Source organism: Lipomyces doorenjongii (genome assembly GCF_038497915.1).
Source record: "Lipomyces doorenjongii strain NRRL Y-27504 unplaced genomic scaffold V1508scaffold_1, whole genome shotgun sequence".
Lineage (NCBI taxonomy): Eukaryota > Fungi > Ascomycota > Lipomycetes > Lipomycetales > Lipomycetaceae > Lipomyces > Lipomyces doorenjongii.
In genome coordinates, this window is record NW_027118068.1 from 229,696 (window position 1) to 247,409 (window position 17,714).

The window sequence follows — 17,714 nt, forward strand, 5'->3', positions numbered from 1 at the left end:
CTCGATAGTTCATGAGTGTACAGCAACAGGAGGGAAATACATGCTAGGCTGTGGTACATATTCTAACCTCGCAAAAAGCTAAAGAATGGGGAATGTCGAATCAGTTGACTTGTGTGTGACAAGCTCGAATAATTGAGACATCTCAAAAATCATTAACTCATTTGGGGACAATAACATTCAAATTACAAATCACAAAAGTATCAGAAATTAACAGGTTTTTTTTGGTAAAAAGAATGGTCCTAAAAAGTCTCCTAAGAAACACAAAACCAAGTTAACTCCCGTCCATAAAAATACGTGCCCAGCCTTTATCCATATTAACAAACAAGCTACAAAATACAAATACATCATAGAAAATTCCCGCGTTTATGCGAAGGAAATCTACTAACAGGCAGTCTTCATTTCTAACACTTTGCTGTTCCACCGGAACGACACAATCTAAGATATTCATTGACACTGGCTGAAGTTTTGATATAATGTCTTGTAAACTTCTTGATGCCACCGAATATAGAGAAGATGAATCTAGGCCGCCTTTGACCTTGCACTGGTGTCGACTAATTCAGTACCTACGTCCAAATGTATTAGTACATTTGCCTGGCATTTACGGAAATATTACATACCAAAGACAACGTCCCAGAACTTGCTAGTGACGCCAAATCCTAACTCGTAGTTCTTGTAGTGGTGTTCGAGATGGTAGCTCTTGAGCTCTTTCAAATACGGCGGCAAGGTAGCGTGGTGAAGGAAGTAGTGAGTGCAGTCATAGCAGATGTATCCAAAGATACCGCCACAGAAAATTGCCATGGCAATGTGGTACGGGAACAAGAAGTGCGCGAGACGATAAAACGGTGTCGCGAGAATCAGAAACAATGCTGGAGGCATGACAAGACGGAGCTTGTCCATGGGAAGGTAGTGGTGAACCCCATGGAGAAGGAAGTGCAGAGTGATAGCGATGCGATTGTCTGGGAGGCGATCATCCATGTGAAAAAGCATGCGATGCATCATGTACTCGACAAAGGTCCAGATGAAGAGACCAACACACCAAAGAGGGACGAGCGCCCAAATCGATAAGCCACGACTAGCAAGATACGTGCCATAGGAGACACAGGGCAGCCAGATGATAGGTATAACGTACCATGGAGTCTTGGAGAGCGGCTCAAGAATGTTTCCGAACAGGGGAGCGGAGCCATTACCGTAGTGTCGTGGGCGATGAACTTGCTGAAGATAAAACTCCTTCGGAAAGTTGTTCCAGAAAACCTGCATAAGCAGAGGCTTCCTGAGATCCAAAAAGCTGTGGGATTTGTAGTCCTGGTCGAAGTCTGTAGTACTGGAGAGGTCCTCCTCAGAGGCGACGCCGGTGAGGACGTATGCGTCCTTGTCGAGCCCGGGCGTCATAAGCCTACCCTCTTCCTCAGGGGTAGCCAGGATGCCGATTAGATAATCGTCAAGAATCTCGTAGGCCGATTCTGAATGCTCATGGGAAACAATGTCGCCCATGATACCGGTCACATCCTTGCCAGCATAGTCAAGAATCAGTTCAGCACCACCAGGATGCTCATTCAGAAAAGCAGTGACATCGTACACTTTCCGGTGATGCAGGGTTACGTATGCCGACTTCTTCGTGTTGTGAGCCTCCAATTCCGCCGACGTGATTAAAGGAAGAGTAGGACCCATAGCTTAGGGACGCGACCACGGCGAGAGGAAAGAGACAACGCTCGTGGTGCAACCAACTGTCGACAGAATGAAATTGATTAGACCACTTGTGTACAGCCGACTGTCGGTGCTATGGACTCTCTTTGCTTGAGGACCGTCTACCACAACGAATCAGATTGGCGAACCGTAGTCGTGTTATGGACCAGCCGAAGAGAGCGACGGGCGCGGAACGTGGCGTTAGTGTCAGTCCCAGATTTTTTTCGCGTTGCGATGACTGTGGCGGAGAGTGCGCAAGCACCGCCACGGCTGGGCAAGCCACTACCTCACAGATGCTGTCTGGACTCAACCCGGAGATTTTGTCGGGCATCCAAGTTGCGAGTTGCTTGATCATGATGTCCCGACAAGTCCAGGACCCAGTGGTCTGTCTGTACCAGAAGCTAACAACCACCTTTGTGCTCTCCAAATTCCAATGCGGCCAACGTTTCTGTTTCCTTTTCGTAGTATGATATGCGACGTGGCACCAGCCTATCTATATCCGAGGCACGTATTTACTGCATCAACCTAACCCGCGATTTCTCTCATGCGGTTCCCTCATTTCCGTAGACGACTAATGCGTTCCTTATGTATACATTAACCGTATAGCAGAAAAAGCAACTACCATATAGCGAGATTGATATTACGTGTTTATGTAATTACATTTGAAAATATTCGAGGGTCATTAACAACAACCAATAGAAACAGTTATGATATATCTTGATATATCTATAACTGTAACTGTATAAAAGTATTCGCAAAATGTGCAGGGGTGCGTCCATAACTAAAGTGAATCACTCTGCCTTCCAAGTACCTTCACTCCTCGTTTGATCTTGGCAAGCTCTGTAATTCTAATATTGCCGTAAGCCTCGATCAACTGGAGTGACTTGCAACGCTCCGTCAGTACCTCAATCTCCTCGTCACCAACACAGTGCACGAAGCCAAAATCTAGCTGCGACAGGAACTCGCAATCCGATGATGCCAGCAACTGGAATGTGGCTGACGTTAGCTTGTATACCGAGTTCAAGTTCAAAATTACTAATGTCTTTGCAGAATGATCAATCAAGGCTTGGATGGCTTCATCGCCGACATTCGTGCATCGCGAGAAATTGGCGTTGATCAATCCGTTGTTGAATTCCCAGTCTTTGAAAACATCGCGAACTCCCTCATCCGTAAAGCCGTCGCAAAGGGCCAACGACAAGTTCTGTAGGCGACCACAGTACGGTCTAACACCTTCGAGCAAGAACTTGTCTGTCAGATCGCCAGAATCGTCGAGGTTGAGAGTTATCAGCTGCGGCCCAATCGCTCGTAAGAGAGCAATCACTTCGTCGTCGGTTACTGCATCCCTCATGTAGCTCAGTTCCAACACCGTAAGCTCCGGTAATTGCAGTAACAAACGAATGTCCTCGTTCTTCAAGGAGCCCACTCGGGAAAGGGATAGCTCCTCTAAAGTTACCGAACAGTTCCTCACTAGAGCTTGTAGCGATTCACGGTTAAACCGTAAAGTATTTGCAAGCGAGAATCGCACCAATTGTGATCCGATCGTATCAAAGAACCTCTCCCAACATCCTGAAGTGATCAAAAAGCCGCCGTTTATCGTTAGTGAGTGCAAATTTCGCAAGTTTGTCGAGTAGTAATCAATAACCTTGTCTGTAATCTGACCACACATAGACAGGGTTAGAGATTCTAATAAAGGACAATAGGACGCTATTAACTCCAGGCTTTCCGAACTCAAATCTGTATAATATTCAGTATTCTCAATCGATAATTGTCGTCAACGATAGTATCACATACTAGAGCAATCCCAAAAGTGCAACCGCCTAATCGACGGGTTCAGAAAGAGCTTTAGGGTATTATCTTTGAGAGACCTATTTCTCGATAAAATTCTCGCAATTTTCTCCATATTGTAGTCGCCAATATCTCCCAAAATCTCCACGTCTTCGATGTACTTCGCGATTACTTTAATACATAAATCCTGTAATTTTGGTACCGCGAACTCCTGCTTATCCAAAAGGGAAGCGGCAATAGACTTCTTCCTTTTTCTAGAAGAAATCTGTGTCTTCTTCTGCTGCTTCTCTTCCCGCGCATATTTGGATCCACAGGAGTGGCAGAGTAAGCCGTTTCCATCTCTCGCGGGTTTGGAATATGCGGTAACAGTAAACCGACACTGGCACTCCGCACAAAAATCAATCTGGCCTGGCCTTGGTCGAGTCATTCTTGCTAAAAGCTCGCCCTCATCATCCGAGTCTTCGTGTTTCTTTTTGGTCCGTTTCCTTGACCGCGAAGACGACGAAACCGTCGTCTCTACTTCGCGACTCCGGGATCTAGAGGTCGCGCTTGAACTAGATATTGTGACAACTGTGTCTGACGATCCAGTAGCTTGTTGTTGAATCGTTTCTTCGTAACGATGGCGAATGGCATTAGCATCGATTCCGCGCTCCTATGCTCGATTAATATCTATGTGTCTAATCACAGGATGCCTTCTGAGCCGTAGCACATACCCTCAAAAACTCCGTCAAAGCGGAATTCCTTTGCCATGATTAGTTTCGTATAATGCACAAATGCAATCAATGAAGTAGCTGCTGCAGTACTTACGGTCCACGAACTCTCGATCCTCCTGCATTTCTCGACCTGTAGGCATGGGTAAGCAATCATATTCACTATCACCTCAGATAATAAGTCATTTACACACATGGTTAAATAGTCGTCTGGATTATTCTGATTCCCGTGATCACAATGTCAGAATTGGGCACGTGATAGGAAACTAACCGAGGATGGTGGTTGATGATTTTGATTAGGCGCCGCTGTTCATTAATTAGAAGGGCGCGATTGGAACCAATCGCGCAACTAATCGCGCGATCACGCATTTGCAGTCGCTGGACGCGTCGCAAACCTTGCAATTAAGTTAGCGTCTGACTCTTGACCAGAACGTCTTATTTTACAGTCTTTAGATATGAACTCTATCTATCACATTACTACGATAGTTGCTTATTGAAAATACATTTACAGGGTATGATCCCATCGTAGATACATAAATTTTTTGTAACCAAGTCCATATTCCTCCTATACTATGATAACATAACATGGAACTGTGCCCCAAGCTAAACACATATATCTACATCTTACATGGTATATTACAACACGTTAGTCTGCCGCAGGAATATCCATTGCATAATGACGCGATTCCTCTAGTTGCTCGACCGATTGTCCATTGATATTCTTTAGCCGCTTGTTAATCGTTTCGGCCGACCCGTCTTCCGCAAGTTTTCGCTTGTGATCCCTCTGCACGGAATATGGACTACAAAAGTTCATTAGTTGGCCATCAGCAAGAGATGAACGTAAGTTACTCACCCGTTTACTTCGATATCCAGCTTATTGTACTCTTTAATAGTCCCAGGTCCGCCACGCTCAAGTAAATATACCATGTATGTATGCGACAAGTCTTTAATCGCCAACGGCGGAAGACGGGTCTTTGTCCGAATAGCATTGTGAACTTTTGACACATACCGGTATCGCTCCGCCTCAGTCTCGGAGCTTGACGGAAGTTGGATCTCAAACTGCAGATAATTGATCCAAAAATATTTGCTATCCAAATAATGATCCGCATACTTCTCAAACAACACTCTGGCGTCTTCCGGTGAGCCCTTCACCGTCCACAATATCCGAGCCCACTCAGCAATCAGAGCCCCCCTCGTATAGACATCACATGATCCGGATTCTATCGCGGACGTGTACACTGCAATTGCGCTATTGACGCCAGCAACGCGTCTCTCAAAATTTGCTCTCGCAATAATTGTCTCGATGTTACCAGGTAATTCCGTCAGGATTGATTCAAATATATCCCGCGCGAGATCATAGTCACCCTCCGCTTCTTCGAAGTGAGCGTAAGCAATTCGAAATGCTGGACGACCAATCGGTACAAATATGCCGCTACCTTGCCGATATACATTTCGGATGTCTTCTCTGTGGTCGCCTTCTTGGGCTGACAGCCATCGAACGTACCTGAACCATAATTCGTCATAAAAAGCCTGCACTTATTAGTCAATGAAAACCTACTAAAGTTGCCTCAGTAGATGGAGCTTACCGTTGCGACTAGGCACTTCTCATACAGGAATCGAATACGTCTAAAATCGCCTTCAATCTCTTCAAAGTCAAGATATCTTCGCCAGTTAACCAGTTCCGTCTCGTCTAAAGCCTTCACATGAAAATATGGTCGTTTTATCTAAAGAGAATTAGCTGCGATACAGGAACTTCGAAAGCGAATCACGCATACCTCGGCTTCAAAGGGCCATCTGCGCATAGTCTCTTGCTGTACCTCTGTAAATCGAGTGACGTGTAACTTTTGAATACGGATGCGTAGCTCTCGGTCGATCTCAGTAGGCAGCATCTTTTCGTCTTTCTGAGCCAATTCCCCACTTAGGGTACCCGAGACTCGATCGAATTCTTCCTGAGATGTCAACTCCTCCACTGGTCTACTTGCACTTAATTGCGTGTATCTATCACTACGAGTTAAGCCTCCCAGTCAAAATTTTGTATCTGGACGTCCAGCATACCTCTCGAAATAGCGAGCATACTGATGCATCGGTATTCGTGTCACGCGCTCCAGGACTTGCATTACCATATCCGGCCTCTCTAGCCTCTCCTCGAATTCAATGTATTTATCCCACAGCGTGTGAGACAAAAAGTCAATTCCTACAAACTCCGCTGCGGTGTCGAATAAGCTGATCAAAAGTTAGGAATAAGTCGCAGACGGTTGATATCTAAAATACATACTCTCTGACTTCATCCTCATCCGGACAAGTGTCCATCTTGAAAGAACAATAACCGGTCCATAAGTCGACCGAGTTCGGGATGCCTGCGACACCTCTGCGGTAGATCTACAACTGTCGTCAGTATTAGGCTCTAGACCATCTACTCAATTACCAACGTACTACTTCTGCTGCATCGGATCCGGCTACGGCAAACTCGATGTCTGCGTATCGTTTCCAATAACCAAAGAGCAATGGAAATTTCCTGAGGAAAGCGTCAAACAGTATGCGAATCTGTTCTATAGTCTCTGTGCTAGAACTTCTCCCAATACCGCCTTCTAACGCCTCAGTCGCTCGTATCAGACTCTCCCAGTTCTCAAAATTATCCGCATCTTGCTCCTTTCATTAGTGCACTTAAGTCAGTATCATGCATGCTACCAAACAAGACAATCTTAGTGTGTAGGTGTGCGGTGTACTCACCAGAAGACTATGCAGCCTGTTCCATTCCGGGTCGGCGATCAACCCAGTTGACAGCGAGTACGCGTTGGAGTGACCCGCCATTCTACAAGGCCGGTTTACCAATGAATCTACTCGACTGATCAATTGACGGGGTATTTGGTGCTGTGACGTACAGTGCGGGGGAAAGTTGATAGGAGGTTCTTGTGACGCATCAAGAGTGAAGAGCCTTGAGACAAGTCCCAACTAAGGTACTGACGTACCTTGTAATCGCTGACAATCCGAGACGGAACAAGACGACGTTTGATTTCAACCCCGACAATTTGGCAAATTCATGACTAGGATTTTCACAATTCTCAACCAGTAACCAAGCGCCTATGGATAACTTTGGGTATAGTATGATTTATCCTATATAGTGCTAATATTGGCTAATGATGATGTTTCAAGACTCTCCAGGGCAACCCTGAGATCCAGGGCCTTGGATAAGCTGGCTGGCTTCACGGCCAAGAGCTCATCGGCGGTCGCAAAAGAAGATTATGGAAAATTGTCCAAGTCACTCAGCAATTCAGGCGCTTTATTCGCTAAGCCATGTCCAAAATCGAATGGTACATCTCTTGCGGCACATACAAACGGTAACGGACAACTTCACACTATCCCAATTCAAACGAAGGAACTCGAAGTGTTACTGGCACTAGCATCGTCAGCGAAACATCAAAAAGATCCTAAGCATGCTAGAAGCTTACTGGAGCAACTTGGACTGTATCTAGGTGACAGCTATTGGCAAAAGTTCGTCCCGTCTGCTACGATTAGAGGTTAGCCTGGAGTTGTTGCGACGTGGTTCCCCGAAACTAAATCGATATAGAGTTGCAACCGTCGCCTTGGGAAGTCGTGACGTACAAGTTGACATTAGCAATAATTGATATTGGCAAGAATTTCAACGAGCTTCACGATGTAGCAGGAGATTATCTCAAGTCTTATGTCGCCAGCGTCAAGCGCGCATCGTCCACTATCACGGCTGCGATGCCTTACAGTATGCATCCTGCATATTTGTTCGATCTAAATTTTCTGACTACATATATTGCATAGACCTAGAATTGATATTTCCTCTGGCGTTCTCTCTCCAAGGGTTCCTTGCAGCAATCTGCTTGAGATCACTGTACAAAGAATCATCAGAACTCCAGTACGACCTCCTTTCATCCACCAATGACATAATCTCTGGCAGATTTTTGACTTGTCTCGAGGAGGCAGTGTCATTCTTGCGAAACTCTGCAGATGTCGCACAGACGCATCATATATGGAATACTTATCGCAATAAATATCGCGCGCTCGGCAAACCAGTGGGATCGGCGTCCCTTCGATATTATCTTGTTGAAACTGCTAGAAATATAGCTGGCTTATATATTCTCTCTGGGATAGCAGAGTATCCTGGAAACAAAGAGTCGTTTCTTGATATCATGATGAAGACTGGAACGGCGGAAACCCAGATCAATGGCGTTCAAAGGAAATCACTAGAGCTTTGCCGTGATATAGCTGTCTACGAATTAGAATCCGCAGAAGAGGGCAATGACTATATTTCCACTATAGCGTCTGGTAAGCAGAGACGCTTGAATTTCGCTATTAAGGCATCAGCATTAGTACGTACTTTCCAACACTTTTTATCTCTGGGACTGGTTCTGATGTTATATTTGTGCCTATAGGAGATACTCTGCGTCGCTAGTCACTTCGACCTTTATGATATTGGTGATCTTATGCAAGCCATTGAGGACTGTTTAAACACAACAGATAACGAGCAAAAGCCTATAATCGATGAAGGCTTACTATCAAGGATTTTCAAGATCATGGCTTTCTTATGTATTGAGTAAGTGACAGCACGAAGAATATCCATGACCGAAAGATCTAATATCTTAACAGGGAATCGAACATTGGAGCGTCACTCACTCGAATCTTCCCACGTGTGATTGTCAACCAGAACCTGTCGGAAGAAACTATTCAAACTGGAACTATATGTGTGTCTTTCGCTCTAAAGGTAGTTATTAGTTTCGCAGTGATAACATATTTTATATGCTAACCAAATCTAGCGTCTGTCCGAAGATGCGGTTATCTCGACTTTGTATACAATGTCAAATATCTTAGTCAGTATTCCGCACGAGACGGACTTAACCCGTGTGGCTACGGCAAGTGACAGAGCCGTTAGGCGTCGGTCGCGTAGTCTGGAACGGGTCTCAAGCATGGGTAGTAGAATATTCATCAATGCCGAAGATCGCGAAGAAATCGACCTTATCTTTGAAAATGTTATATACGCTCTCGCCAAAATTGTGGAACAATACAATGATAACAAAGTCAGTTTTCTTATTTTCAGTTGACGGTCACCACTAACTATCACGGCGTAGATTACTGCTCTGACAATCTCAGTGCTCATGCAAAAAATTGGACGTGTAAATTCATTCACTGACCGTTGTCTCGTCCTAGGCCTCTCCGGATTGGCATTATGTGGTGCCGGACGTGATTTTAAGACGGTCTTGAGGTTATATTCCCGACTGAATACAGAGGCACTGACTAATAAAGACCAAGACATGGTCGACACGGTGAGTGTGTTTTACATACAATATGACGGCCTCTCCATATAGTTACTGATATGTATAGATATTGGATGCACGGCTCCGAATCGCCAAGAAGCTTCAAAGAAGCGATCCCTTTTTTGATGTATATCTTATGGATCTCCTTGACGGAATTGTCAGTAAGGGAGACGTGCAAGAACTTGAACATCACCGTCCACACTCGGAAATCGATGTAAGAGCATCTGCACTTATCAAGTATAAGTGCCACTAACAAATCGTTCTCTCTTTAGAGCACCGCTAAAGAAATATCTCTACTAATTACGGCGCTGGCGGGGCTTTTGCCTTCTGTTGATGAGCCAAGATATAGTACCGATGATCAGGGAATACTGACAGCATTCCGTAATGCCTGGTTCAACATGGTTGTCCATGGGTACTCTAGGAATTCCGATTGGACCAAAAAGCCTTTTAGAGCTGATCTTGAAGTTGTCGCTTGGAACTCTCCAACTCTTATCGCAGAGAGTAATTCCAATCAATTTGAGAGCGATATGGAGATTAATACTGTTCTTCGACGGGGATCGTCGCACCGAAACCTTGATGAGCAGCGGAAGCAGGTACTGGAAGCGTTCGATTCAACGGCACTTGAAGTTCGCTCAATTCCGTATCCAAGACTTATCTTCTTGTCATCGGCGCTTTTGTTAGAATCTCTGAGAGCCTCCGCAGGTGACTGTTCCAAAGTTCTTTTGTACTTTGTTGACCCTAGTTTGAAGTATGGTGAGACTGCTAAGTTCATGAAAGGAGTCACCAATGAGGCCATAAAAATATATCTTAAGAAAGTCCAAGGCAAATCGGATATTGCGGCCAGTGGTAGTATCTCTAGTCAACTTCGTGGACTCTTAATCTGCTGTTGTCATCGCATCAACAGCGTTTCTGCCGTGGCCTTCAAGTGTACCGAACGACTTATTGAAGCCATACCGTCGGCACTTTGCAATCGCGAGAGTTTATTTACATTACTCGAACTGCTTACTTTGTTGTGGAATAGCTGCTTGGATGAAGATGTCGACCAGTATTCACCCAGGTCTGTTTTCGTTTCGTCTAAGGCTAAGATCAGACTCGAACTTTCGGATTCATATGCTCACCGTAAAGCTACTCTGAAATATCTTCACGAAAAGGCCATAAAATGGGTGCAGTTGGCCATTGATACTACTCCGTTGGACATGAAAGGCCTGCTGCAGGTTAGTGCAATCCTCCCCCTATGTAACGTAGACTTACTGACGACAACTGCAGTCATACCTCGCAGAAATGGATGACTTTCGTGCGTTCGGTCATGTTGTACTTGGCAGATCTTTCGCTGTCGAAATGGGTGGAAGAATCCCGTACACAGACAATAAATTGGCTTCAATCGATAGACAGGCGGGAATGGGCACTGACACAGTATCCGATTTTCTTGCTCAGTATACTTGGCGCCAGGTATATCGTCCTGTTGAACCCAGTAGCGCCTCCGACACAGGCAATCAGCTGCATGAGTTCACAAAGATCAACAACAGCTTACTTGATCTTCATGATAAAGTAAACAACAAGATATTTATATCAATTGCCGAGCTTCGTGAAGGTCTACTACGTGCTGCAGCGTTCTGCCTTGCGAACTCAGTTCTTGCTCCTCAGCTTGTACACTTTTTGGTGCATATCCCATTCTCGATCTTTACAAAACAATCAATTAAGCTTGGAGTCTCCCTCTGGTTGTGGATTTTAAACGAGGCACCAGATTTACAATCTCAAGTTCTGTCGGAGATTGCTCTCGGTTTCGAATGGAGCATTCGTTATCGTGAAGGAATTTATTCTAAATCTCACGACCTAATCCCAGTTCTTAATGGGAAGATGGAATACGCTCCTTCAAGTAAGGAAGAAATAATGCATGATGCACGTATTGCAGGCAACAGCTTTGCTCCTCATATGTATGTTGTGGACATGCTCTCCAGCCACTTTCAGTCTAGCAAATTCGAAAGTCGGCATTTGTTTGAAGTGTTTGAGCGCTCATTGCGGGTGGCTCTGATGAATATGGAAGACGCTAGCTCGCACCCGCTTGTTCGTGAGAATCGGTTTGACATCATCCTTTTCGCATTGCGACTGCTTGAAGGTCATAACGCATTGTCGTCTCAGCGCTCGACATATTTCAAAAGTTTGACGTTGACCGCTGCCTTGACATGGTTCTCGAGGCCACCGATGTAAGAATCCCATGGTTTGTGCGTGTCCATGACACTAATGCCATAATAGCTATCCTTTTAGTGGAAACCGCTTGAAATTGAAATCCGAATTTCGTCTTCTGATTGAGGTTTATCAGTTGGTCAAGAGGCTTACTGTTCAAGGTCTCGAAAAAGAACTATTCTTAGACGTTAAACAAGAATTGCTTCTTCAATTTCTGGAGAACGAAATCTATGCCATATCTATCTGGCTGGAGCCGCTGCAGTTCGTCCCATACCGACAGTTGAAGACAATCATTCCCAAACGATCGTTCGAGGTGAGTTACTTAAGATTACACAGAACGTAGACAGCGCTGACAAGATCTATAGCCCTCCCCCCAGATGGTCATTGTAGCTTGGCAAGTTGATCCGGCACTGGCTGTTTACTACGCCAAGCGATTTAAACTTGCCGAGTTGGACATGCAACTACAGCAGCTCATCATTGCCGACACTTCGAAAATAGCGCACATTCCCGACGCATTGCAGTACCTTCTTGACCGCCGTGTCATGGATGTCAGTGCCCCCCAGCTGAAGGTAAGTTCTAACAATGATCATTTCACAGAGAGCGATTGCATGCTAACCCGTACAGTATCTGCTTTTCTGGGCTCCTGTCTGTCCAATTGAAGCTATCAATTTGTTCATGCCCGATTTTAGTAACAACTCGTTGACCTTACAGTACGCTATGCGATCTCTTGAGAGCCACGACGTCGACGTTACCTTCTTCTATGTTCCCCAAATTGTGCAGATGCTTCGTCATGACCAGCTGGGTTACATTGAACAGTATATCCTCGAGACTGGCAAGCTTGATCAGTTATTCGCTCATCAGATTATCTGGAATATGCGTGCCAATGCCTATAAGGACGAGGATATGAAAGTGGTGGGCCTTAAGATTTCTCATATGAATTTTGTCGGACGGTAGATTCTAATTTTTGATAGCCTGATCTACTGAAACCCACCCTAGATAGAGTAATGGAGACGTTGATTTGCTCTTTTGACGGCGAAGACAGGGACTTTTACAATCGAGAATTTGAATTTTTCAAGGAAGTTACGTCTATTTCCGGAAAACTGAAGCCTTTTATCAAGAAAACGAAGGCTGAAAAGAAGGTGTGTTTAATTTATGACAATATATGCTTTATGTTCCTAATGAAAGTAGGCAAAAATTGATGAGGAGATTCGGAAGATCAAGGTTGCTCATGACGTGTACTTACCAAGCAATCCCGACGGTTCTGTTATTGCAATCGATAGAAAATCAGGCCGTCCTCTCCAAAGTCATGCGAAAGCTCCATTTATGGCTACCTTTAAGATTAAGAAGACTGTGAAAGCTAACAGTAGCATCAGAGTGGAAGGCGAGGACAATTCTGAGGATACAGGTTTGGAGACAATCGAGAAATGGCTCAGCGCTATCTTTAAGGTCGGAGACGATTGTCGACAGGACATGCTGGCTCTACAGCTCATTGCACTTTTCCGTAATATTTTCAATGCGTCTGGTCTCGATCTGTATTTGTTCCCGTACAGAGTCATTGCCACCGATCCAGGGTGCGGTGTCATTGATGCGCTGCCTAATTCTATTTCGAGAGACATGCTTGGTCGGGAGGCTGTTAATGGTCTGTATGAGTATTTTGTCAGCAAGCACGGAAGTGAGGACTCCATAAAGTTCCAACAAGCCCGTAACAACTTCGTACAGAGCATGGCAGCGTATTCTGTGATTTCTTATCTTTTGCAATTCAAGGATCGGCACAACGGTAACATTATGTACGACGATCAAGGACATATTTTACATATCGATTTCGGCTTCTGTTTTGATATTGTGCCTGGTGGTGTGAAATTCGAAGCAGCACCTTTTAAACTTACTCATGAGATGGTTCAGGTTATGGGTGGAAACTCTGATACGCAGGCGTATCACTGGTTTGAAGAATTGTGTATCAAAGCATTTCTTGCCTGCAGACCTTATGCCGAAGACATTATCCAGTGTGTTCGTCCTATGCTGGAAAGTGGTCTACCTTGTTTCAAGGGCGAGACAACAATAAGAAAGCTTCGTGACAGATTTGCGTTGGACAAGTCAGACAAAGATGCAGCCGTATATATGCGTGGCTTGATTAAGAAGAGCGCAGAGAGTATCTACACGAAAGGCTACGATGAATTCCAGAGAATGACAAACGGCATTCCAGTAAGTTACAGTAATTCCTCGGGCGTCCCTGTAGACGGATACTAATGATAATGACAGTACTAACCGCTAATACGACGACTGTTTACAATGTACAGTGAATGGATCTATATTAATAATTATTGGTGGGACAATTAAAAATTTCAACCTAGCGTAACTTTCTATTGTTCACTTCATTCAGTGCCAAAATTGTACCTTCAACGATCGCTATGTGCTCGGCGGCATGCACACGATCCTCGTACTCCTCAAGATCCTCTTCTTTTTTGAGCTCCAGCTCTTTGACAACCAATGGCTCCCCCTGATCAACTTCTTTGATGACTCTGTGGATCATTACACCGCCCTTCGTTATCACGCCTCGCTGGCCAGCTTCCCAAGCCCGCTCAATTGCATTTATTCCATCAAACTGTCCTGGAAGTGCAGGATGTAAATTGATAATGGGTATTCCCTTTGCAGAAATAGGGTTCAAGAACGATGGCGAGAGAATCAGCATCCAACCAGCGCAGACAATAAGATCGGGCGCAATATTTAACACTTTCTGCGCAAGGTCAACATTGAATGTTTTTCGCATCTGCTTCCGACGATCTTTGTCGTCCTTAGGAATATCTTTATAGTATTGTTGCAGATCATGTACAATTGTAGGAATGTCAGCGTTCCTTGCACGCGTAAGGCCGTAAGCAGTTGGCGATGAAGATATAACGCTAGCTATCTGTGCGTCAATCTGTGGAGATGACTTGCCGGCAACCGAATCTATGAGCGCCTGGAGATTCGTTCCAGAACCGGATATAAGAACCAATATTTGCAATTTCGGAGCCATTGCAGCCTATTGTATATATAGTTGTACAGGGTAGAGACTAGCTACAAATTAAAGCGACTCAATGAAACATTGCCCTGCCACAAAACCCATGGCAAGGGTAACGAATGAGGGATGGGGTATTCGCCTTGGATGCATATGCACTTATGGCTTGCAGATTTACGTCGCGCTTATCGCATAAGTGCCAATTTGGTTTCCAGCTGTATTTGCAAGCCCTACTTATAAGAAGAAGCAGTCACAATAATTCACTTACCCTAAGGCCATTGTGCTCAGCTAGCATGCCACCACCAAAGTCGTAGATGAAACTAGCCACTACTTTCGTGAAGTTTGGAGGTGCTCTCTACTATTTCGACAATAACACAGCAAAAATGGCACCCGCAGGGAAGACAGGTATGATCGCATTTTCTGCAGTCGATTAGATCAGATGAGCTAGTTTGCATATTATATGAAAAACACTTGCTTACACAGATGGTATAGGTCTTTTTGTCGGCCTGAACAAGGGTCACCAAGTGACTGTTCGCGAGCCCAAAGCGCGCATTTCACGCAGCAAGGGCAAGGTCAGCAAGCGTGCTACCTTCGTCAGAGAGTTAATTCGTGAAGTTTCTGGGTATGTATAATCAGCACAGCAATGCTGAAATAGTTTGCTAATATATATATTTGAAGTCTTGCGCCTTATGAGCGTCGCGTTATTGAGTTGATCCGAAACAGCAAGGACAAGCGTGCTAGAAAGTTGGCTAAGAAGAGAGTATGTGAATAAGAAGAAATTGATAGGAATTGTATTGGAAGGGATCTAACGGTTTAAATAGCTCGGTACCTTTGGTCGGGCGAAGAGAAAAGTTGATGATCTCACTAGGTACGATGGTTAAGAATGTGCATAAATAGGGAACTGATATGCTAACAAATGTTGGACAGAGTCATCGCCGAGTCGAGAAGAGCGCATTAAATGGGACGAGGCAGTGGTGCCGATTTACAACGAAAATGTGGAATGGTTTCTGGATGGTTGACTGTAATTATGTATCTTTACCCAATGAAGTGCGAATAATGCATGTATCATATAATATGGATCTTCTTGTGAAGTCGCCTGGTCGTTGATATATCCTGATTTGATTGGGATATGTTGCGTACGCTTAGTTTATGTAGTTGCATGGACAGCATATGTCACATACTTTCCTGCATTACAGAAAATGTGACGACGAAGACGAAGAAAGATCATAATCACCCACCCATACAATGTTATTTATGATATCGAAGTACTACATAGGCTTATCCAACATATGACCCATTCGCTCAATCTGTCCCGCAGAGTTAGCGTGAGAGGGCTTTAATATTATAAGCACGATGTACGAACCTTTGTCTTCAAATATCCTTCTACTTCCTTGCTTCGAATGCCGCCAGAGTTCATGCGCCAGGCAATTGGGACCATTGGAACTCGCTCACGAACCTTTATCTCTCTGTGCTTTCCCTCCACAGCGGCAATCTTATCTGGATTGTTTGTAAGCAACCGAACCTCGGTCTGGTCGAGATCTAAGAGGATAGCAGTCGCCAAACTATAGGATCTGGCATCTGCGGGATGCCGTAGTAATATGTTTGCTGTCACAGTGTCCGCGCCGAGATCCTGCAAATTATACGCCCTAATAATTACAATTAGTTTCGGCAGGCCATTGTAGCCATTCAAGACATACTTCAGTTTTTCGCCGAGTCCAATACCACGGCCTTCTTGGCGAAGATAGACCACTATACCTTCATTCTCCTTTGACATCAATCTGGCGGCTTCATCCAACTGCTCACCGCAGTCACATCGTGCTGACCAAGCCGTCTCACCGGTATAGCATTCCGAATGTATCCGGACCAGTGTAGCTATCCTCATTAGCACTCTAGACCCAGGTGACTAAGTAGCAAATTATGACCAACCTGTGTCTTTGGCAGTATCTTCTTCCGCGTTTGTCTGATCCTCCCTGCTCGTCTGTCTTCCAGGATATAGCCGCCCAACATAAGCACCTCTAATCATTCTATCCATTTCCGTCTCGCCTTCTCTAGCCCTGTCCAGACTCTTGCTTCTTATTTTATTGCCAAAAACAATCGCGAGGTGTTCTTTGTCATCCACGTTATTCTTATACAAATGAAGAAAGATTTCAGTCCCGCTGGTGGTGGGAATTCGTGCTCGAACGACACACTCGACTTCAGGGAGTACATCGGGAAGACCGTCAGACGGCTGTGGTGTAGATATAACGGGAATAGGCACAGGAGTAGATGGAACTGTGTCCGGAGTGAATGACGGCGAGATAATGGTCGGCGGTAGTAAGCGGTCGAGGGTGATAGGTGAGGGCTTCAAGAGAGAGGTGTCGTCGCCATTGTAGGAGTCTGTCTGAGGCGATAGCCGTGGCGACAGCCGTGGCGACAGGAAAGAAGGAAATTCTGACGATGACATTGTGAATAGAAACACAGACAACCTTCTGAAAAAATACTGATAATCCTATTTCACACGTGATGGACAATTGCGCGCAGCAGTGTGAATATTCGGGGATGATGGTGCTGATATAGCCGGGGTGATGCGAGCTTAGAGTTTCTCATGATGATGAGTTCGAGAAGTTGCGCGTTGTCTTACTCATGTGGCTGTCAGGTGTGGCGCAATATCCGATTGCCCGCGGGTTATGTTTAGCAGAGTCCATTTGTCATACTTTAGAAAGCAGCACCAACGTAAGTCCACCATTCAAAACTTACACGACTGCCTACGCAATTCGCGCTAGAGTAATTCTTTGTATAGCAAATTGAATTATAGTTTAAATTGCCATCCTTTCATCGTAACTAGCATTAGAGATAACTGACGATAGCTCCATTCTTGCTATCCAGCGAGAGCTAATATCTAAGCCTCAGCCCTTACCGAGAGTAGTCCAATTTGGTGGCATCATATGTAAACGCTTTATGGTACAACAATTGAATGAGCACACAATAGATGTAATTGATATTATGACATATGTAGTTGATATTGCCGATCCCTAGCCCTGAGAATTGTCGGTGTAACTGCAAAAACGTCTTGCACACAGCGGCAGCCCGCTGTAC

The 17,714-nt window shown here is 44.8% G+C and overlaps 7 protein-coding genes across 7 annotated transcripts; 2 read left to right on the plus strand and 5 right to left on the minus strand.

The window, feature by feature from the left end:
• Positions 1-74: 74 nt before the first annotated feature.
• V1508DRAFT_4363 (uncharacterized protein) lies at positions 75-1,957 on the minus strand. Its single transcript, XM_066942108.1, has 2 exons — positions 618-1,957; positions 75-563 (listed from the first exon to the last, which is right to left on the minus strand). Exons 1-2 carry the CDS (start codon positions 1,666-1,668, stop codon positions 520-522), a joined length of 1,095 nt encoding a protein of 364 aa, XP_066798993.1. The 5' UTR covers positions 1,669-1,957; the 3' UTR covers positions 75-519.
• Positions 1,958-2,299: 342 nt separating this feature from the next.
• On the minus strand, positions 2,300-4,501 carry V1508DRAFT_407574 (uncharacterized protein). Its single transcript, XM_066938882.1, has 5 exons — positions 4,373-4,501; positions 4,276-4,311; positions 4,182-4,209; positions 3,475-4,120; positions 2,300-3,417 (listed from the first exon to the last, which is right to left on the minus strand). Coding segments are annotated over exons 1-5 (1,665 nt in total). The 5' UTR covers positions 4,375-4,501; the 3' UTR covers positions 2,300-2,464.
• Positions 4,502-5,027: 526 nt separating this feature from the next.
• V1508DRAFT_401376 (uncharacterized protein) lies at positions 5,028-6,989 on the minus strand (the record flags this gene model as incomplete). Its single annotated transcript, XM_066938414.1, has 7 exons — positions 5,028-5,708; positions 5,765-5,902; positions 5,954-6,176; positions 6,234-6,401; positions 6,454-6,557; positions 6,612-6,824; positions 6,909-6,989. The coding sequence occupies 7 exons, from the start codon at positions 6,987-6,989 to the stop codon at positions 5,028-5,030; spliced, it is 1,608 nt and encodes a 535-aa protein (XP_066798995.1).
• A 48-nt stretch (positions 6,990-7,037) lies between these two features.
• V1508DRAFT_362840 (uncharacterized protein) lies at positions 7,038-14,093 on the plus strand. The gene is made up of 17 exons (XM_066937247.1): positions 7,038-7,275; positions 7,332-7,696; positions 7,747-7,914; positions 7,971-8,518; positions 8,582-8,742; positions 8,796-8,910; positions 8,963-9,223; positions 9,275-9,469; positions 9,528-9,674; positions 9,733-10,674; positions 10,727-11,664; positions 11,714-11,957; positions 12,010-12,213; positions 12,269-12,556; positions 12,616-12,783; positions 12,833-13,846; positions 13,904-14,093. The coding sequence occupies exons 1-17, from the start codon at positions 7,262-7,264 to the stop codon at positions 13,907-13,909; spliced, it is 5,778 nt and encodes a 1,925-aa protein (XP_066798996.1). The 5' UTR covers positions 7,038-7,261; the 3' UTR covers positions 13,910-14,093.
• V1508DRAFT_407582 (formyl transferase) lies at positions 13,837-14,746 on the minus strand. Its single transcript, XM_066938883.1, has one exon. The coding sequence runs from the start codon at positions 14,655-14,657 to the stop codon at positions 13,992-13,994; it is 666 nt and encodes a 221-aa protein (XP_066798997.1). The 5' UTR covers positions 14,658-14,746; the 3' UTR covers positions 13,837-13,991.
• A 220-nt stretch (positions 14,747-14,966) lies between these two features.
• On the plus strand, positions 14,967-16,007 carry V1508DRAFT_362846 (60S ribosomal protein eL36). Its single transcript, XM_066937248.1, has 5 exons — positions 14,967-15,044; positions 15,132-15,261; positions 15,318-15,399; positions 15,461-15,507; positions 15,567-16,007. The coding sequence occupies exons 1-5, from the start codon at positions 15,023-15,025 to the stop codon at positions 15,595-15,597; spliced, it is 312 nt and encodes a 103-aa protein (XP_066798998.1). The 5' UTR covers positions 14,967-15,022; the 3' UTR covers positions 15,598-16,007.
• On the minus strand, positions 15,706-17,323 carry V1508DRAFT_407588 (GTP cyclohydrolase II-domain-containing protein). The gene is made up of 3 exons (XM_066938884.1): positions 16,566-17,323; positions 16,337-16,511; positions 15,706-16,285 (listed from the first exon to the last, which is right to left on the minus strand). The coding sequence occupies exons 1-3, from the start codon at positions 17,080-17,082 to the stop codon at positions 15,982-15,984; spliced, it is 996 nt and encodes a 331-aa protein (XP_066798999.1). The 5' UTR covers positions 17,083-17,323; the 3' UTR covers positions 15,706-15,981.
• Between the last annotated feature and the right edge of the window lie 391 nt (positions 17,324-17,714).